This window comes from Ornithodoros turicata, chromosome 9, assembly GCF_037126465.1.
Source record: "Ornithodoros turicata isolate Travis chromosome 9, ASM3712646v1, whole genome shotgun sequence".
Classification (NCBI taxonomy): Eukaryota; Metazoa; Arthropoda; class Arachnida; order Ixodida; family Argasidae; genus Ornithodoros; species Ornithodoros turicata.
In genome coordinates, this window is record NC_088209.1 from 24746612 (window position 1) to 24768725 (window position 22114).

Below are 22114 nucleotides of genomic sequence, written 5' to 3' on the forward strand. Positions count from 1 at the left end.
ATCTACGATCGTTTTCAGCGCTTTTTTTGTGTGTGTTTGTTCTAGGACAACGCGAAATATTCGTATCTTGAGCACGAGTACAACGTGCATCAATAATTACAAGAGCATAGTTGCAAGCAGTCATCATGCAATGAAACTCGAAAGAAAAGCATTAGTGTGTACAAGACAAATCACGAGACAAGACCTGAGTGTTGTGTGTCATGCCAAAGTAGGACTCCGAGCCTAACATTTACGATGTAAAAGTTGGGGCAATGTTCGTTGGGAGGTCGTCAACGCACAAGATGAACGACCGCCGAGGAGATGGATGAATGAAGAGAGAAAGGCGAGGTTTGGCTATGGCATGACCAGGACATGCCAGTCCTGCATAAAGTCTACATGGGACCTGTATGGTGATAAGACAAGTCATGAGGCCACTTATCTGCGAACTATGTTATTTGCACACGATTACAAGTGTTGTCTGCAGGTCCAGCTTTGTAAATGAACGTTACTGGAACCTGCAATTCTTGGACCTGTTGCTCAACCAGTTAGCATATACTATAACGAGAGATGCCGAGTCGTTCACAACCTTCGTACTCTTGAATTCTTTTGCACCGCTGATGTATCACAGACTCATATAATGGACATCATAACAAAGCACGTTGTAGTTTAAACTTAATAACATTAATATTTGATATTTATTTACGTGGTACTTGTTTAGTGGTCGTTGTTGCTACGTACAACTATGCACGTTTACATGATGAGCATGGCGTAGAAGGCACATTGTAACACAAGGCACACCGACTACAAGCGGTCCCTTCTTGATGTGTGAACCATAGTCTGCATAGTCGCCTTTACAAGAGCAGTGACCTGAACACGGCACTCTCTTGCGTAAATGTAATTTCTATTTGTAATCCTCTTGGTTTAACGGAACTCAGTGGCTCAGTATTTTGTCAATTGCTCTTTCCGCGCAGATGGAAACAGTGTAGAGTAAAAATGTCGTTGTCTGGCAACGTGAAATGTCTAAAGCAAAAGTGCAAGCTGTCGTTGCGAATAATTTCTTCGTTAATTATGTGCACAGTTCAGTACGTCTATATTTGTGAATATTCCACGCTGTAGAAAAATAGGAGTAAATTAAATTGGGGAATATTTGCAACCTGTAGTCCCGCCTAGATTGCAGTTACTGCCCATTTTAGTCCCTCTTCCTGAATTTCACTCTCCTGCACTGAAAGAAGTCCCTAAACTTTGCATAAACTTCCATGCATTTGGCACCCATGATTGTGGCGATGCACCTATATACAGTCCCCAAAAGGATTAAAATCCCGTAACGAATTCAAACAACTCAGGGCTGACGCCAGGAATCGACCCTGGGTCCTCTGATTCGATTTGATTCCTGGCCTCAGCACCTCTTTTCCCTGAGTTGTTGCAATTCGTTAATTTCTGGGAGTCTGAGGCTTACGTGTGTCTGTCGTCCCTTATTGTGGTCAGCCTCGGCCAATTCTCGTTGATTAAAATTCTTTTTTTTTTCTTGGAAAACTAAAATAGCAGCAAATCGCGTGTAATCACGCATCAATTTCGACACTTGACTCTCTGTGACAACTTCTGTGACACTGCGTTCGCGCGGTCTCTGATATTATGAACCAGTGAGTGTTTCTCGGTGCCTATAACGTCTCCCCATTTCCTTTCCCCCTTTTCCCCTTTATGCCGTGTTCTGCTTGACTCACTCTACCTCTTTCCTGTTTGTTTGTTTACTTTTTCTCTTTTTTTCTGGCTCTACTGTTCTACCCAGAAACGCGCTTTGGAGTAGTCAGTCCTGGCTCGGTCGGGACTCCATATTTTTGTCTCATTTCCAATCCAATCCAATTTCAAAACATTAAATTTGCAACTGCTCGTGCGCTTGCCGTTTATGAGTTTATCACATAGACGTCGCGATATGGAAGAAGGTGCGACGCAATACCGTCGTCTATCACGGAAACAACCCTGTCGTTGCCAAAAAGGAGCGAAACAACGACCACATGGGTGGTGACTGGCGCTCGACCCGTCTGATGATCGCTCTTGCACAGGGAAAAGGTCACCTCCCTTTCTGCGGTTCCCAAAACATTCATGCTTCATTACAGATGGGCACGTACCTGGTATCAGTCAGCTGACGCTGTCATTTATCTTCAACCTCATATGGTTTCCTTTCTCTCTTTTACCTTTCGCCTAATATTTTGTGTTACAATACACAAGGGCTCCATGCTCAGACGCGTTGCTGCCCAGTCTGTGTTTCATTCGCGGAAGCGTTATTGCAGCCGGCGTGCCGTGCCTGTCTGTTCCATTAGATGCAGCGTGGCGTTGGGACGATACAGGATTCTAATTCGTTAGCTGTTCTGCGCCCGTCAGCGGTTGTAGCGAGCGGATTGCTCTACCTGTTAACCTTATTAGTTTCAAAGGAGGCTGAGAGAGAAAGTGCTCAAGCAGCGTAATATCTTGGTCCAACATTGGCGGGCATCGGCAATACTGGACCAATATTGGCACTATCCGATCAATACTGGACCAAGATGGCGTGCTGCTTGCGTAGTGAATGGTGATAGAACCTATACACCATTTTTTTTTCTTTCTTTTGTTTTTTCCGTTCAATCGAATTCAATTGGAACCTGTAGTAAAATGCCTAACAAGCTAATCTGCTCTATCGGGGTCATGGAAAATCAGAGTACACTGATATATATATTTTTTTGTGGGAGACGGGCAGAAAAATGTGTGCTATTACATTATTAACATATGCGCACGAACCACTGTGGAGCAACGTTTCAAATGTTTGAGGCTCCAATGATTATTTCGTGAGGTTAATTCTTTATATGCATTCTTTCTTACACGTTTGATTGCCAGGATGTATACCGCTAGAAATAATGTTAGGGGCAACTATAGTATCTCGTGTGCGAACGTCATAACAGCTTTATGAAATCTTCGGACAAGTAAATAAATACCGTGGATGTGTAGTCAAGTATTTTATGTGTGTCAGCCGAAGTGCGTATTGTCATCAATACGTGATTTAAAAATACGCCTTTCTTTTGGATTACATTCAATAAATTTTTACACTCAAGGAAGGGGTATGTTTTGTAGGGGTATGCGGCAGCGAAAGTGCTGAAACCGCAGAGCTCTGCACAGCAATCAAGCACTAGGAAGATATTTGCCACACTGTTCTCAACATAATTGTGATGAGTGCTTTCCGGCTGCAATATGGGTTATGCTGAACGCGGCAAGCACCAGTCTTTCAATAAAAACCGGGTTAACTCATGTCAAGGAAAAGGCGTTAAAAGTCCCCAAAACAGCGTCATGATGTATTTGTCATTGTTGTTGCCGTTTTATGTTGTGTTATGTTTACGTTGAGCTAACAGACAACAGACGTAGAACTCCAGCTTTCGGACCTGTTACTCGTTAGTTTCTACATGCCAATATTTTGCCGCGGAACAAATTATCTGGCAATACATTCCTAACCTCTGACGTGCAGATACATCGTCAAATGCATAAACTAACACCTGAAACAGTTATTGATTTGAGACAGCCCTTAGACCTTGACAGTATTTGTTAAGGGAATAACAGAGAACTGCGACAGAGTCTGCTTGTTGTCTGAATGTTTATGATGCGAATATGAAATATTGTGTTTGTCTAAACTGATCGTTCAGCTCCTGCAATTTACCTTAATTGAAGAAAACATGAGACCGAGTCCTCACAAAAATAATCTGAACGAAGGAAGTCACTGAATCCAGTCACGGAGTCCATCGTGTTCAAAAATAATCTATATCATTGGCCAATATCTAATAATAAAGCAAAAGAGCTTTGAAATTGCTGACAAGTTCATCGTAACAGCATGTGCAGCTACACGCCATTGTGACTCCTTAGCGCATAATGTAACTACAACTGTGACGTAGTGTGTGTAACCCATCAAATGTAATTCATGCGTGCTTTGTGGAGCGTGAAGCCGCGTGCAGCAGTCAACATTACGCATCACGGCACACGCGAGAGAAACTTCTACACTTCGAAATTGATCGCATAATGACAATACTGTGGCATTCTAGAGCATTTCACTCCAGGTGTTCAGTTAAATAAGCAAAAGGAAATGAATGCGCTAGATTCTACAAAGCGTTAATACAATCTTATAGGAAAGATGCATCCTAGACGCCACTTTGTACCTTATGCTGTTCGCTGCCTACTTTTACTGTTCAGCGTGTGCCACGTTAATTCGCGCAACAGTAATATGCATGCACAGTATTATAATCATGCCGTTAACGCGCATTTCACCAAAGTCTCCATATTTTTCTTCCCATGTCCATTGCATTCCCTTCACTCAAGAAACAACTGTGGATAGACCGGGAGAAGAGAGCAAACGCAGTCCAAAATAGGCTGCCACTTAATCAGATATCAATATCCACCTGGATAACACACGTGTTGCTTAGAAGCCTCGATACAGCGTTTCGCAACTGACAGTACAGTGAAACAGATCCGTGGAATGCTCGCACACCCCGTGCTTTAGATACCGCCCTTATACGAACCGCATAACGTTACGTCAACGACAGAAACGAGTCTTTGATTGTTGAATCATGCAGTTGCTGACCATCGGTGTAAATTCGATTGACTCACTTCAAGACACATGCAGGTGTGGTGTGTACCCCCCGTGTCTAAGTCACATAAAAACACCACCAATGACGATGAAATCACCAATATCTACCGAATGCACACAGCGACGTACCCAGTTTGGCAAGCCTGAGCCGGACGTCAAGCAGGAAGTTGTAGTAAGCCAGCGGCAGCAAATCCATGGCCATCGAATCCCGCGCCTGAGCCAACGGTCAGTGCCTACCGGTTTCTGGCCACGCGCCGAGGAAAGACGACGCTGTCGGCATGGTCGATGTAGACTTAACCACATTACGGCAGAGGCGGAGAGATTTTTATGCGGATGTCGACCGAACCCAAGACGTGACCCCCCGCAAGAGGAGAGACGACGGTCCTCCTAATCGAGTTACGAGGGCGCAAAGTGCGTCTAACAAGCCAGAACGGACTGGCGAAACGCAAACGGACACACGGGCCCTTTTTTTTCCCACCGGGCTGGTTGAGCATCTGTAGGTATTTTCGTGGCCGTGTGTGGCACACTGGTTGGTTGGCGCGTGCTCGGGGTTTTCAAAAAGAGAGCAAGTACTCACGGCTTACATGAATAGTATTCCATCATGGTGGCGTTATACCGGTAGGCCGTTGTTAGGTCCATGTCGGTGCTGTCAACAGTCCGGCGTGCCTAACAGAGCGTTCGGGTGGCAGACCCGCAGCTGGCTTTCGGTGCCGGGGCCATTGCCGGTCACCGCCCCAAGTGCAGCCACGTTGCCCTACTACGACGCTATTATTTTCCGCAACAGGCAGCTCTTAGGGGGCCTCATAATTGGCACAACTGGGTAATCGGATTGGTCCAATGGTCGCCTCCCTCCCGAGCACTGCCCGTGCGATCTTGCCAAAAATCAATCACGAAGTCATGCGGACCCCTGAGCGGGGCTCCGCGTCGCCTCATTGGACCGAGACGGTGACGTAGCTTCTGTCGTCACGGAAGGGGGAGCCAATGGGTTGGACTAGGCACGCCTACTGCCGGGGGATGGGAGAAGATACAGGGGGATGGAAGGGATCCCCCTGCTCTTCCTGCATCACCGGAGAACATCTCTAATTGAGCGACGGGAATCTCCGGCTGCGCTGGATTCACGCCGGCGGCGGCGGCGGATGCGGCTAAGTAGGCTTCCGTTAGATGAATCTTGGATGGGATTCGAGGCGCTCCAGCGCTGTCTACCGAAGAAAGCATGCACTCCGGCGCTCCTGTGCAGGTGGAATGCATTTTATGTTTCTAGTCCTTCGCAGGATCGAAAAAGAAAGTATCGTTGTAAATAACGAGATAAAAATCAGTTTAGTGCGTTTTCCTTTTTAGCCTTCTTTGTCCTATTGTCTCATTTGTTTACCTTACTTAATCTCGTAGGAAATGATCGGTACGATTACATTGAGGTGGTAAGACTAGCTAATCTCTATGTAACAATGCTATAGTTATTATAGTATATAATACTATAACATTCTACAGGTGGGGAAATAAAGTACGGGGGGTTAAGCACTGGAAAAAACGGACGATGCAAGAAACACGAAATGGAGACCTTTTGCATCACTTCCTGTGAGAATGCTCTCCGCAGCGCACGAAATCTTTGCGGTGAAGTATCATTGCAGTGCAGCACGCATAGAAACCCCTGGACAGCGTGAAGCAAGACACATCACTCGCAAGAGAAATCACTAAATGCGAAAATATAAACAATTATACACAAATTACATGTACATAGTTTAAATTCCGGACGGCATTAATTTGCTTACGTTGTGAACATGAAGTTGACGCCAAAGCAGTTTTGCTTTATTATCTATCACTATTTGTACTCCACGCTAAGGAGAGCAAGTAGCCAATAACCAATCGTGTAATATGTCATAAGGGCGATCAAATAAGCTACGGTGATAGGGTACGATCGTGTGCCTCAGTTGACCCTGGGACACAGTGGCTCGCATTGAAATGAACCGACACAGGCGATCAAAGCGACTGGGAAAGCACACCGAAAAAGGGATCGTCATGACATACACCTCACGACGACTGTCGCGAAAACCATGCTATGCGCTGCGCGAGATCGGATGGCGAGGAACGTGTGGAAAAGGGATAAGTTGAACCCTTGTTCGTAGAACGAATCCACCCCCGACCCAAACTATCGGGTGCCCTCTTGAATACCACTATACGTGGCCCACTTAGAGGAAATGGTACATCGACTAGCACTCAACATTCTTCCAGAGGTGGCATCCATATTGAACATCCGGGTAACCAGTACGCAAAATTGTTAATCGTGTTGTTCACCGGAGGACACGGACCACCCCTTGATAGGGTGTAGGTTGTTGCATTATTAGCAGTCACTCTGTGAAATGTGCGCTGGACGAGACAGACAATCAATTGTTCGGTGCAGAGACGATACTAGGGGATCGGTCAAATATGCAGAGACGACCCGAACCGTATTTGTGCATTGCTGTTCCTGCCTATGGACAGGGGTACAGCGCACCATCATTTAAAGCTGACCAGTTGAGGAATAATTGATTAGTATCCGCGGATATAGTTCCAGGACCTCCCCATATCCTCCCTAGATCTATATATCTAATTAGTGCACGCATAGTGTTTAACGGCCTTTCAAAGATGAAAAGGCAGACACCTGCAGACGCCAGCTTAGGAGGAAATAAAGACGCCGGTCGGTCATAAAGCAGGACTCCGTTTGCTCACCATTGCACAACGAACAAATTTTGATCTTCACTCAAAAATCCATCATATTCTGTCTATCCTCCTTTCCTACCGTTTTATTCTCACTACTCCCGAGCGATTTGATCCACCTCTTCTCCCCAATTCTCCTTCCTCACAATCATCTTCCTCACAATCATCTTCCTAATTCCACCGTGAGTCGCGACAAAAAAGAAGAAGAAAAAAAAACGACACCAGGTGCAGGAGGATGGACGGGAAATTGTAAAAGTGTCGCATTCTTCAAAGTAGTTTGTTTCGCGTAAGCGAAATCGGAAAGAGGCCGAGAGATATAAAATGCTACACCGTCTATATATATCTATATACGTGAGCGTGCAGAGAGAAGGGTGTGGGTGCAGAGGAAGAAGGCTCATCTTGAAAGACCTTTGTTCCAATCGGTGACCACAAGGGAACGGACCAACACCGTGAACCCTGAGAGGAAACCCCGGGGCAGCAGCGGCAAAGACCATGGCGGTCATTACGAGTGGTCAGCAGGGAACGGTCAATCCTGGCAGATCTATTTCACGCTAGGCTTGTTTTGTGGCCCATTCGCTCCGTTCTTATTTTTTTGGCTCTGGGTTATGCTTCGCTCACGGTCCCTGATCTCCGTGTCTCGTGTTTTTTTTTTTTCTTTTTTTTTTTCGTCAACTGATGCTGTCCCTCGTTGCCGAAAGCTCTTTCCTCGGCGAGCCTATAGTATACTAGTGCGTTCTTCCGAAAAATGCTAGAAATGTACAGACTGAGTTTGTTAGGACGCGGAGCACCGTTGCGAGTCCTTGCACATTGTTCAGACGGAAAAGTATATACGTGAGGTGTTAGGTTAGTGAATATTTCCGCATTGAATTAAAAGTATTTAATCAATTAATTAAGTAAAAGTATTTCAGCTCGCTGGTATCGCTGAAGGGTGGCTAATAGCACAAACCACCAGAGTAAAGTAACTCATGGGTGTGTAAGATATTCATAGGTCACCGCTACGATCCACTGTTTGTGAGGACAACATGCGCCAAAACGATCGGTCTGTTTCGATGTCCCGCAAATATTTTACCACGGCTTCGAATGCTCGATGGGGGTGCCACGGCCCGAGTACCTTAAGAAAAACCTGCCGGCTGTCCAGTACCGCCAACTCAGACTACAAAAGGCGACGCTGTGCTGCTCGCATGACATTATGATGTATTCCATATCCTGCACAACACCACACGCTCTGTTTCGTGTAAGAAGCGTTCGCTTGTATAGGGGACGTTAAGTTAGCATCGATGCAATAAAGCCTCCATTAGGTGGTGGTGGTGATGGTGAAAGGGCTTGCCGTTGTCGGCCTCACGTATGTGGGCAACGTCACGACTGACGCCCTGGGGAAATGTGCGTCCTGGGCCGACTTCTATGGGAACTGTGCCGACATATGTCTGAAAGCGTCTGAGGAAAACCCAGGCCATTAGCCGAGGAAGCGACGCAGGTACAACGAATGACAGGTCTGGATCTATCCTGCTCAGTATCGACCTGCTTGCAGTACCACTACGCGAAAATATACTCTTATGAATGGTACGTGGCATGATGAGTGATGCTTTGGAGTATATCATGAGGAAGCTACAATGCCTTCTGGTCGTGTGAACATGTCCACGGAGGCGTGGATCATGTTCAACTTGCAGAAAGAGCTTGGTGACTCAGGGGGGGGGGGATATGTTTAATAGTGAAAAGGAAAACGGAAATGTCAGCCAGGCTATTGCCAGCTTGCTATTCCGAGAGAGAAAAGAAAAAGAAAAAGAAAAAGGAACTGTGAAACAAAAGAAATAAAAGAAAGGAAAAGATGACAGAAAAACTGGCACGCAGTGCAGTGCAGCACAGGCACGAAGGAAAGTTCGAAGAACGTCCAGTCAGAGGGCAGACGCAAGGCCAGAGTCATTTAAGAAGCGGAGCAGGGCTGTGGTGATGGCCCACTGAGTAGGCCGAGGGACGGGACCGAGGAGGGTGGCCATGGACAGTGTGTTGTAGCCCAGCTGTATTAGACGGCGATGGAGGGCTTGCCGTTGCGGGATGTGCTGCTGGCAGTGCAGAAGACAATGAGCAATGTCGCCCACCTCGCCACAGCTGGAACACAAGGGGGAGCTGGATTGGCCCATTTTGTACAGGAGCAATGGGGTGCGGGCAACGTTGAGACGGAGGCGGTGCAGCAATGATTCGTCCTGACGACTGCAGCGACACGCAATGAAAAAGCTAACCGAGGGGTCGATGGACTGCACGTGACTGTTGTAGGCGACGGCTTGTGATCTAAATGCTTGGGCACGGGTTGCACACCGGCGGCGAATAGCTAAATGGCAAGCCGAAAGTGTAAGTGGTGGACGTGCAGTGGCAGGGGTAACAGCTGCGGCGGCTCGTCTAGCAGCCGCGTCTGCGCGTGTGTTACCGGTCAGGCCCACATGACCGGGCACCCACTGAAGGGACAAAGCATGACCATTGGCACGGAGTCCGTTATACCTCTGAATGATCAAGCTGGGTATACCCTGTATGAGGTTGGAGCGGGCCGACATCAAGCGGAGGAGAGACGCCTTGCTGTCTGTGAGGACGACCCATTTCGCAGATGGCAAGTCAGTTATATATTCTAGGGCAGTAAGAATGGCGAACAGTTCAGCCTCGGTGGACGACATGGGGTAGGGCAGTTTGTAGACCTGTTCATGGTCTGTATCGGCAACGTAAAAGGCCACGCCCGCTGCGTCAGACATTACGGAAGCATCGGTGAAGATTTGTCGGCAATGGGGATGGGTAGAGGTGAGATGGGCCAAAGCGAGTTGTTGGGCTACCACAGGGCTGATTGTCTGTTTTCGGGGAAAGTCTGGTATAGTGGCGTGAATGGGAGGCCGTTTTAAGGTCCACATTGCTGGCGCAAAGGTAGTGGCAGGTGTCGAGGACGGGAGACAGTCTCGTAAGCGGGCAACTGCTTTGGCAAAAGCGGATGCAGGGCAGCTCACAGCAATGCGGCGAAGAGGATGAGAGGGTTGCGTCAGGCAGCGGGCGTAGACGCGAAGGGTGGCTGAGTCCCGCAGAATGGGTATAGGGTGCTCATGAGCTTCGGCGCGAGTACGGAATATGTCTCCGTTGTTCGAGGGACACCAAGGCAAACACGGAGACTGCGGGCTTGGAGGTTCAGGAGCTCCTGCTCTCGTGTGCAGCTGAGATCATGAAGGATCGGGAGGCTGTATCGCAGTGTGCCCAAAACAAGAGCCGTATGAACTCGGTGGAGGTCCTGGCAACACGGGCCCCAGGACGCACATGCGATACGTTTGAGGACATTGACCTGGCTGGAGGCTTTCGTGGCAAGCGCCTTCACGTGAGATGACCATGTGAGGCCTTGGTCGATTGTGAAGCCCAGATAACGGCAGGTTTTCACAAAGGTTAAGGGCGAACCGTCGATGAAGAGTGGGTATTTGTGGAACGATCTCCGCGAAAAGGCCATGGCGACAGTTTTGGCGGGTGAGATGGCTAGGCCGCGGTCGGCAAGATAGTTGGAGATTGTGTTCAAGGAGCGTTGTAGACGGCGTTGAATCACATCACGACGAAGAGCAGAGGTCCAAATACAAATGTCATCTGCATAGATTGTGATGTGGGTGTGGCTGGGCAGCTGTGCAGGGAGGGAGGCCAGGGGAGGAGGGTGACTCAGGGGCTTACAAGTGACAACCGTATGCAGTTTGGACATTCGTGCGTCCTACGGCTCTCGCAGTTAACAGGAGTACCGCTCTTTCCGTGAGCGGCAAGGTCCTCACACAGGGCGACGGCGGCCCCGTCGCATACATCACAGGACCCCTACCCTCTCGAACCTATATCGGGGTTCACTGGCAACCCAATGGACCTCAACATTGACTTTCTCTGTGAAACCTACAATTACGTCTCCTTGCAACCCACTTGTACCCGTCGCGGCTTCTTTTGTTGTCGCGACTTCGCGAGCAAACGCCTTCCACAATAGGCGCTCTTTAGGCTGCTCTTCAAGCACTTGTGTATCACAACACTTACACATCTCTCTGTGTTCCTCCCTCCCTACTACCACCTTTTTATTCTCTCTCTCTCTCTCTCTCTGCGTGCGAACTGTGAGCTGAACCTCATGAATAACCTTCACGAGCTGCTGCCTTTTTCGATGCCACCTCCCTTCCCCCGTCGCCTCGGCATGGTAGTCTGTCCTGGACCTCATGGACGCGACAATGGGCTACTCAATCCATGAACTGTACGGACAAAGCTTCTCGTTCCAGGTATGGGGAGACGATCGAAAGACGGTCCTTTTGCTTCTTTGGGAGGGGAAGGAAGAAGGTTTCTGCTTCTTTTCTCGGGGAGACGTACCAGGGCTGGGAAGGGGGAGTGGGGGGGGGGGGGGTTGAGGGTTTTTTGGAGCGGCCATCTCACAAAAGGACCGTTGCTGATAAATCACCTCAGCCAAACCTCGCGCACTCTGTAATGCTTGCCTCTTGCGAGTAGACAGAATATTGCGGTGTCGCCCCCCCCCCGCTTCATCCCCCCCCCCCGTTCTCTATGTCGCACCACTGTCGGGGAAAGTCATTCATGAGAGGACACTCGGGGACGACCCTTCTGATTCTGTCCCCCCCCCCCCCCGGTTTTGCGTTCAATGTATTGTGAGGAGCTTAAAAGCATACCTTGTACCGCGAGGCGTTTGATTTGCTATAAAATAGTCCGAAATAGAGTCGCTTCTAATAAAGAGAATCTGTGCGGGACTACAATAGGCTGTGAAAGTCTCATGTTAGGGACTTCTTCTTTTTCCGTTCTTTTTCTTCTTCTTTTTTTGCGTCGAGTGGGCAATTCTTGGAGCTACCACTCTCAGGTTTTTGCGGCTACATACAAGAGCACAATCAAGTTAGGGCTTGAGTTTCGGAGCGGTATCAGGCATCAGTTGCATAGGTTCGTGGTGTCGATGGGATATCCGTAAAGGTTCGGTGGTCACACACAGAAGTAGCGGCCCGTATAACCGCTGTTTCTTATGGAGCATGTAATGATAGAATAGGCGATAGGGGGCGAACAGTCACGTGATGTCGGCACGTGAGGATATTTTGAGACTATGATGATTGATAAGGGAACATTATTATGTAGACGAGGAAGATAATGATGAAGACAGGAGAAGAAGAAAAAAAAGGGGGGGGGAAGAATCGTAACAAGATCGGTGTGGCAGGCGAGGAGCATTGTACCTGCTGCTATTTAGATGCGTTCTTAAACTAAGTTGTACTTTGTGTACTGCAAATTTATTGACGCAGATCGAAGCAGTAAGATATTTCCGGATTGACTATTACGAACAGCATTTCTTCTAGTAGCTCTTATATGTTCATGCGTCCTGTCCAATAAATCCGTGTATGACCGTCGCATGATGTTTAATTCTGCAATCCTCGTGATATTGATAGCGTCTTCGCTTTCTGAGACAATGTCAAGAGGGCAAAAACATATCAATCGGACTGGACATGTTTGCGGAAATGCAAATCCTGGGTGGGTGGGATATATTAGAACAGGAAAAAAGAAAAAAAAGAAAAGGAAACAGGCAGAGAAGAAAAGAATTAGGAAATAAAGGATAAACTAACAAAAGGTGAAAGAAGGATGAGATTGATTATAGCCAAATAAGATGAAAGAAAAGATGAGAGTAATGTGTATGACGGCTAGGGGGGGGGGGGGGGGGGAGCGCTGACGAATGAGATGACAAGACTTGAGTCCACAGGCTGTGCATGCGACCTGTGTCTCGCTGAGGAACGTCAAAACTGCTTTAGATTAAAGAATGCCGCTTGGGCCGACGAGAGCGGCACTTTCTCTTCTTTCAGCATTTCTATCACTTTTAACACCAAGACAACTCTATTTCCAGCCTAAGAGGCGCTAACTAAATCTAACCAGGCAGAAATGGTGTCATGGCTACACCCTCTAAGTAGAACGTTCTCTCTTGTCTGCGCCATACCTTAATGAGCTCCCAGAGGTGCCAAAGAGGGCGTCTCACTCAGAGACATTCTCGGCAACTTTTTTTTCTTTTCTTCTTCCTCTCTTTCGAGACGAACAAAGGAAAGGGGAGTCTTATAGCTCAGCTTTCTCAAAAGCCTCGCACAATTCCTTTGGGTATTCATTACAAGCATGCCTTCAGTATAGCTCCTCCCCCCCCCCCCCCACCTCCTTTTTCTCTGTGCAAAAAGAATAGCCGCTTTATTTCCCCTTTTTATTCTCAAATAACACTCCAGTCTTTTATTTCTGAATCCTTTGCTCAGCACTTTCGCAAAATTTTCTTTCACCTCTTGCCTTCTCTTCTGCGAGCCTGCCTTTCCTATATATTCTCGTGCATTCTTATATTTTTTATTCGCACTTTTTTGTTTAGTAATTTTTCCCCCTCTTACATACAGGGTGAGATCTTTTCTCATAATTTTTAATTTGTGACGTTCTCCTTTCCCCGTCCTTCTTATCTAGGCGACTTCCGTGATGGAGGACGTGAAAAGTGCTTCTCTTTCTTCATCGGGAAGAAACGCAGTCGTTCATTTTCGGCACAAGCGAAAAAGAGCAAGATAAGCATGTCCGCCAGACAACTTTTGTGGGATGAAGGTTTGGAAGCCTTGCGAAGTTTAGTGATTATGTACCTGGCTGGCGTCATTTGTGCATAAAGGCAAAGAGCGAGCACTGCGTGGATGATTACGTGGCACCACATGGCATGCTGGCATGGCATACTTCACCACATGGCATGCTGTTTCTGCCTCGTGATTTGTTGAAAATGGGATGGGCCCGTCCTTTTTGGATACTTTCCATATAATGTGTCTAAAGGAAGCTTACACCAATTCTTTCTATTTTTTGTTTTACTTGTATTTTTCCTCTTTCTTTTTGTTTCTGTGTTGCAAAACTGGTCGGTTGCCGAATTCAATTTCTCCACAGTTTTTAAAAAGTTACTTATCAGCTTATCAACACGTCAGTTAGCTCCGGGCGGTGTTGTGTGGTGAAGCTCCGTTTTAATAAGAGCGTAAAACAAACAGAACATCAATGTTGTGTCCTTTATATTTTCTTTTACTTTTTTCTGTTTAATCCAATCTATAAGCTGATTTCACGAGCTTTTCTTTTTCTCTCTTGCCGTGTGCAGAGTGGAATGGGACACAACATCAACTGATACATGGTGATGACATCATCGATTGAGAGTACTTGAAGTACCAAGTACTCAAGTACTACTTTAGTGCATTTAAAGTACGTCTCTGCGTACTTGAACTTTACTTCAAGTACTTTTCCGAGTATATTTAGTTTGAAGTACATGTTAAACTGTGTACTTTGTACGTACTTTAGGTACTTTTCTCTAGTACTCTCCCATCAAGTACTCAAGCACCTAACTGGAAATGCAAACACACACAAAAAAATACAAAAGTATAAAATATAAGCAAGTAAGAGTACTAGGAGGCAGTAGTTACTGGGAGGCAGTATTTTTGAACAAGAAATTGGATTGTGGTGGACGGACATCATTGATGGGGAGTATATACTTCACGTACCAAGTACCCAAGTGCTAGCTTAAGTACAGTGTTGGGGTGCTTTGCCCGTCACTGGTTGGTACGAAGTGTTATAAGCGTATTACGTAAATTCTGCTCATGAAGCGTTTCACCGCCAGGTGTTGTGGTAAGTGAATAAGATGTAAATGAAAGGAATAGAGCGACAGAATTAAAAACACGGAGCGGGCGCGCTCCATTCCTTTAGGAGTAAATAATTAAAAGTCGAAGACTCTCGGCGGTGTTGAATAGAATTATGAGAACCGCCTAGAATTGTTGAACGGCTGAACGAGACCCTGTTGACGTCATCCATTTTTTTTCTGACCAGCTTATATAGGTTACGTGTAGCCTATACGTATAGGGATATAGAAGTGCCACCACGTCACACTTAGAGCATCAGCCTGTGTCTTCGTATTCGAGTCTTCGTTTGAATCGCGGGGTAAAGGCTTCGTTAATGCCAAGGTTGTGCATAAACGTTAGGCAACATTAGGTAAAGTTGCAAGAAGTCTGAGTGTGTGTGTGTGGGGGGGGGATGTTTCTTTGTTGAAGCGTGTCACTGGGTATGGAAGAGGGGGAAAACTAATGTCTAACCCGGATCCGCCACTGAGCCTGTTTCCACCTATAGTTTCTAAACTACGGGACCTCATCCTGTATATTATCTGCCTATTGTATTCTTCCTGGAAATAAACAAATCAACTAAATAAATAAATAAAATAAGCCTATATATAAGCCTATCTGTTTCTGCTGGACAAATTTTAGTGGCGACTACAGCGATCACCTACAATATGAATGCGGGACTTCCGTCAAGGAATATCCCCCAACGATCCTGAAGGAGCTCTTAATATAATTATAATTATTATAACTATTGTAATTAATAATTATAATAGCTCTTTATTAATTAATTATAGCTCTTTATGACCTCCTAATTTCATATCACCGCTTATCGCGAGGTGCGCGATGTTGTCCTTCCTGGGCTTTCTTTCCTTTATTATTATTGGTTAATTTTTTTCACAATGTCGCTGTTCCTTCTTACCGTTTTCGGAGCCGTCATTCTCAGCATCAGTACAGTTGAGGAGTAAAGAATCTGCAAAAAGGGGGACATTTGCGTCAAGGCCTCTACGGGCTCCTCCTGTACCACAGTGTTAGTTCCAACAAATGCGACTGTAATGTGTCAGATTGCGTCAAGAAGGAACAGCAAACACTTAATAATACATGGAACATTAGGCTGTGTTAGTACGAAGTAAGCTGGTATATTGTTAGACACGTATTTCGTTCCCCTTTGCTTAGCATTCTTCCTGACTCCTCGGTGTGTTAATACGTGAGATTGTTAATACGTACGGAGTGTTAATACGTTGCAGCAAAAGGTTTCACCCTAATGTCCACTGGAAGCTCAGTATGTTGTGACGATAATTACATACTGTTATTTTGCGCATTAAAGACTCCTGCAACACGCCGAGCGTTATTTTTTAACATAGTCAGAATCTCTGACGACTGTCACATTTATGTTGTTGGGTCGAGGGTTTCATTGCAATTGTACAGAGTGTATAACGGTGAAGCTTAGGTTATTGAGTAAAATTTCGCGGAAGTACAGGGTTACTACAAAAAAGAAAAAAAAAGAATAGACACTTCCAACGTTAAGTATATAGAACCGCCAAAGCCGTTAAACAGGTAGACGCGCAGACGAGCAGCATAGAGGCTGCGACTGCGGCTTAACAAAAGTGCACGAGCAGCTCTTTTTTCATGCGGGGACAGTAACTGGAGGCGTTTACCTCGACATGTTTAGTGAGTGGCATGCTGATGCAACTACAATGCAAACTTCAGTTTCAACCAAGATGGATCTTCGCCTCACTGGCACATGGAGATGCTACATTACTTCGGTCAACAACAACATCAACAACTTTATTTCGGGATGATGGCTGCGGAGTTCCATCGCCGGGGGCGATACACTACCCCATTCGCTTCAATTCGTTCGGTCAACATTCGCCTCAACATTGGATTAGCCACTCAGCATACCTGAACACGAAACTGGTGTACGTCTTTGGAGCGAAATGAGTTATCGTCTGGATTTCAGTCACGTGATAAAAGGCACAAAAGTCATACAAACTTACAGATAGTAAAATACTTTTTAAGTACTTTGACTCCATCGATCATACTTTGGTTTTAAAACGTCGAAAGAGTCTCTTTCTTATGAAGTAACCCTGTATATTGAATGTTATAGGCTAATACTGAACAGCACACTGAACAATAATCAGTTTCTGTGATCACCGGTTTCCAATCAGGGCATTGGAAAAACACTGTAGTAGCTGGCATCCATCACTACCTCGCTCTCAAACCTTTATATTTTATTTTTTACTTGTCTGAATAGCGCTCCGCTAGTTTCCTGTATCCGTATTGCGTATAGCCTTCACTTCGAAGCATTTGTTTGCGTATCCCGGTGTCGTTTCCCGAAGCCTAAATTAGGGGACTGGAACACGTTAAATCCATTACAGCGTCGTTCCACGCCGTCGCACTGGGATCCAAGAGGGGAAGGAAGAAAAGGCTAGGTAGCACTATGAAACATTACGGACAAACTTCGATTTCTCCCCAATGAACAGGCGTTCCCGAGAATTGTCCCGATTTCGTGGTTCTTGAGATACCCTCCACCGATCTCTCAGCGTGTACATCGCATTTTTGTTGCTGGATGTTCTCGTTTTCTTCAGAATGATTACCCCTGATGATGATCTGGTATCGGTTGTGCTGTCTGACGCACCCCTGGGTTTTTTCTGTAGTCTAAACGGGGTCTTGCGGGAAGTAATGCGTCGGAATCCAGTATTGTGGCTCCGCATTGTATATTGTGATTCCAATTCTGACTCCGTATATACCCGAGGTCGTGGATTAGGGGTTACCTGCGTCTGACGCTGTATCATTTCTTAGATGACTCATCAAGCCTTTTCGCAGCAAAGAAATAAAGTACGAACTCACAAGTGCTTGTCGGAGGTTATTATGTTTTTCTACTGGGTGGTTTGCTGACCATATTGCAGATGTTGAATGGCCTCTGATCCAGCATTTCTAGTTGACATTTAAAGGCCCTGACTTTATGAGGAGTGTGCCGAAGGTCTTAAAATATGTCTGCGAATCGTCTGCAAAATATGTCTCCCGAGATATGAAATCAAACAACGCAGGAAAAAGGACTTTCCTAATTATTTTTTCCCCTTAAGTTGCTGGGCTTTGGAGGCTTACGTGTTTGTGTCATCCATGCCTGTAGCCCGCCTCGGCTAATTTATTGTTTACTGAGGCTTACGTGTTTGTGTCGTCCATATTTGTAGCCTGCCTCCGCTAATTCTCGTTGTTTCCTGACATATGTCTGTGACTGTTTCAGGTCAGTTAATTGGGAGATTATTAAACACCTCTTAGTTAGCTATTTTACGTTTATCATTCTCGCAGTGACATAGATCATCTCGTGAGGATCCAGCGCAAAAAGAATTTGGACGCGTTCTTTTTACAACCAGAACGCATTGCAATTCTTTGACACTGGATATTATGTTGGTGACTATTACTTTCATTAGCACGATGTATGATGTTATTTTGCTTGTGCTACATAAACGAGAGATTACTGACCATGCAGGAACGGACTTTCTGAAAACCGTACAAAAGGCGACGCCATTCTGAAAAGCGTGTGAAATCAGACAACATCGTTCTCCGTGCTGTTCTGCCGCACATTGGATATCGCCGAACAACTTCATTCACCCGCCAAAGTATCATAGGAGCCCTTTGGACGCTCCGTACAGAATGGAAGCCAGTTTGTTGCTGCTCCTTTTTTTCCTCCCCATCCCGCTGTCGCCCAGTATGGGGATCAAACTCAGTTCAGCTTGGACGAGCGTGAAATGCTGCTTTCGAAAATGAGACCTCTCCTCTGTTGCTCACTTATACCGGCGAAGCCTTTATGAACAGTGACTCAAAAGGGAAGGATATATAGTGGTCTCCTTATTTCCCCTAAGGCCTTAACGTGGGAATTTTCGAGGTTCACGGCGACGCATGCTCATTGTCGGTTAGCAGTGAACAGGGACGAGACTCAGGAGGGTGGTCTCTAAGGCTACACTCTTGAAAATGAACTTCACCGCAGAGAACGCTCCTTAGCCAACCATCATCTCGAATGACATCGTTCTCTCCCTTGATTTGATGGAAACGGGGGGCGTACGCCATTTTTGTGACAATTATGAACAGCGTAAGTGTCACAAAAAAGGCGTACGCCTCCCGTTTTCAACAAATCTCTGGGGAGAGAAGGTTGGCTAGGAGAGTGCTATGCGGTGAAGTTCATTTTTAAGAGTGTAGTAAAAAAAAAAAAAACGTGCCCTTCACCCAGCGAATTAACAACAACAATAATAAATGAAGGAGAAGTGATGATGACATGGGATGTTTCCACGTGGTAGCCACAGTACCCTATCCCACTTCACATGGGTTAATATGAGAGGATGAATTATGGTAAACGCGAAGTGACGACAGGTCGGAGTTCTGTTTAGGGCTCTTTGAGGAGTCCAGTGGCTTGCATAAAAGCAAAAAGGGAGCGAAGAACCCGGCGCTGATGCGCAGGGGGGCTCTACCAAGCGAAGGAATCTGTTTGGATAAACTATGCTAAAACATGTTCAGTATCGAGTAAATACGTGCGGCCAACAGCTACTCAAGCCTTGAACTTCCATCTGGAAAAACTGTATGACCCACACCTTGAGAGGTATGTGCTGTGACGATAAGTCTGTGAGACGAAGGAAGTCTTTGCTTATGAACCCTTCTAAGTGATAGGCAGAAGAATGGGTTATTACCCATTATGTACGTGACGGAAATCTTTTCATTCTACACATACCCTTTTCCTACGCACCCGACACGCAGTAGGTAGTCTACTTTTCCCGCAATAAACCGGCCACTCACGCACTTCAAACCACCTATCTAGATCAACGTGAACAACGACACTAAACACCAACCTGCGTGTTTATATTTTTAATCGCCCATCTCTGATCGAGCACCACGCGCGACGTATATACGCCAGATTCGCAAAGTCCAGTTCAACAACAACATCAACAAAAAAAGAGGCGAGCAGGATTACAAACACGCCACATGAAGAGCTCAGCATACATAGGCGTCCCCACGGGGAGTCCCCGTTGTTTGCGCTCGGCTCTTAAACGGAAACAAGCTCTCTGCATTGCACGTAGGCGACAGCTCGAACAGTCCTACAAAACTAGTCGCCTCTCTGGTGTGCTGCTCTGCGGAGGTGAATCTATATACTCTCCCGCGGTGAGACGGCGGTCCATTGTGCGACAGATGTCAAAAAGTTAGCCCGCTTGACACCAGGGGTTGCGTGCGTCGTTTTAGCGTGCTCGTTGAAAGGTTGACAATGGCGCAGCTAACTCGCTTTTCATAGGGGTTGATCGTTTTCTCCCCCCCGTACATTTTTGCAGCGAAAGCTCGTGCACGCTGCTAACATTTCGCTGAATGAAGCACTCGCTGTGTGACAGTGCATGCAGTGCCTGACGTACAGGGACACCTACTGGGGGATATTGAAAATACACAATGGAGCTGTGGGTTAGGGGCTAGGCTGGCGCCGGTCGGGGCTTTCATTGAGACATGCTTTATTATTTTGTGCGTGTCTTTTCTGGGTCCAGTGTGTCTTTGCGTGCTCGGTTGAGTGCGAAAGTATGATATCTCATTTGGTGGACTGGAAGTTAATTGTGATATCGAGAGGCATAGCTTTGTGTGTAAGGGTGTCCGCGCTAACTATGCACACAATATACACTATATCTATACTATATAGCCTATTATATAGTAGTATACTATATAACCACCGTCCTCTAGGCTTAGTGAAGTCTAGTGAGTTAGTGAAGACAAATCCATATTCGTGAAAGGGTGTCGAGCTTCGCCATGCGTAGTAATTCAGGTATTGTTTAAATTGCATGTATCTGTGACTATAGGGTTGGATTGGATTAGATGTGAAAGAAACATAACATGGAGATTGTAACTAACTTCTAATGGCGTTAGCATGCCTAGCGCGTGAAACACACGGAGTGATCATTATTTCCTTAATACTAACAATTTCTTGACTTGTAAAGCTAGAAGCGACTTCTGTATTTGTTTTCTTTTAAAACCTGTATCTTTATGGCAACCCAGCGAGGAAAGTAAGAAAAAGGGAAGGGAAAAATGGCATCTCGGAGTCGCAGGATGTGTTGAACGCACGAATAATTAACTGCGCATAAATAAATAAATAAATATTTACGCGTGGACACAATATTACATTATAGTACACGCGCTGCACAGCATTGTACTGTAGCATAATTACGTGCACAGTACATGACCTAAGCAGGCCTATACCAGACACTCAAGAAAAGTGCGTACTTAAGTTACTGATTACCGGCAAAAAGTGAGCAGAGTATACTAAATACTCGACCTTGAAAAGTATTTATACAGAAATCCAAATACTCGCAAAGTAACTCAGTAAAGATGCTAAATACTGCCTTTTAAAATTACTTGTATGATACGCAATTACTCCCACAAGTATTGAACATTGAGTAAATTGAGTATTTACGTTCCGTACAAGTCTGCTCTGAAGTACGAACATATCCACGCTATGCCCTTCTTTTAGTACAACGGCACGGTGTCCTGCTACCGTGTCGATTGGTCGCCTCACTGCGATACAGCACAGCCAGCACCCAGCGGCCTCATGTATACCATTTTCCGAAAATCATTTTTGAACCCTATGGATCAGTGCACGTGATTAGGGACTTCTCCCGAAATGTAACATCCATCAGCGAGGACAACGGGAGAATTGAGAGGCAATCCATCGGGCGAAATACTATAGGCCCCAATTAAGCGAAATGGCGTCCACAATGGCGGTTTTTACACCCCTTCCCCCATGAAGGGACGGCAGCATCCACGCTGAACATCTGGATCCCATATTGGGAAATAACCCGCGTAGAGAGGGTTGAGTATGTGCCGCGGGTGGGTGTGCCATTGTTGGCAGTCCTCCTATGCCCTATGAGACATATTTGCGAGAGAGAGAGGAGTGTCTGCGATTTGCTCGTGCGTTACACATCATCGCTGTATTTTATGATGTGTAGTTAATCGCGTGTCGTATTGCAGTTTCCAAGCAGGTCGTGTAAAAAAAAAAGAGGGGGGGGGTTTCTGGATCGAGAGCGGATCAGGTGAAATGTACTAATAACGTTTTCATTGAGAATTGCATAGCACTGAAATGTTCCGAATCGAATAATGTACTCGAACGATGCATTCGAATACGGAGTGCGCCCGAATTTGCTGTTAACGGAGTATATGGGAAAAATTGTGGGTTCGAGTCCTACCACTGGTTGTACTGTCTAAGGTTTTTCCTGGG

The 22114-nt window shown here is 46.1% G+C and overlaps 2 protein-coding genes across 12 annotated transcripts in view; one reads left to right on the top strand and one right to left on the bottom strand.

Annotated features, from left to right (window-relative positions):
- LOC135368445 (cadherin-23-like) overlaps positions 1-22114 on the top strand; it is a 489752-nt gene that overhangs the window by 60679 nt on the left and 406959 nt on the right. The window lies entirely within an intron of this gene.
- The window catches only part of LOC135368447 (paired box protein Pax-5-like), a 144997-nt gene that overhangs the window by 53646 nt on the left and 69237 nt on the right, over positions 1-22114 (bottom strand). For 4 of the 6 annotated variants that reach the window (XM_064601718.1, XM_064601716.1, XM_064601720.1 and 1 more), the window contains exon 4: positions 15797-15847. The exons of 1 other annotated variant lie outside the window; for it this stretch is intronic. In XM_064601718.1, the coding sequence (XP_064457788.1) occupies positions 15797-15847 (51 nt within the window). Of the gene's footprint in view, positions 1-5160; positions 5539-15796; positions 15848-22114 lie in introns of those variants that run through there. One more of the 6 variants, XM_064601721.1, reaches the window with a different exon arrangement.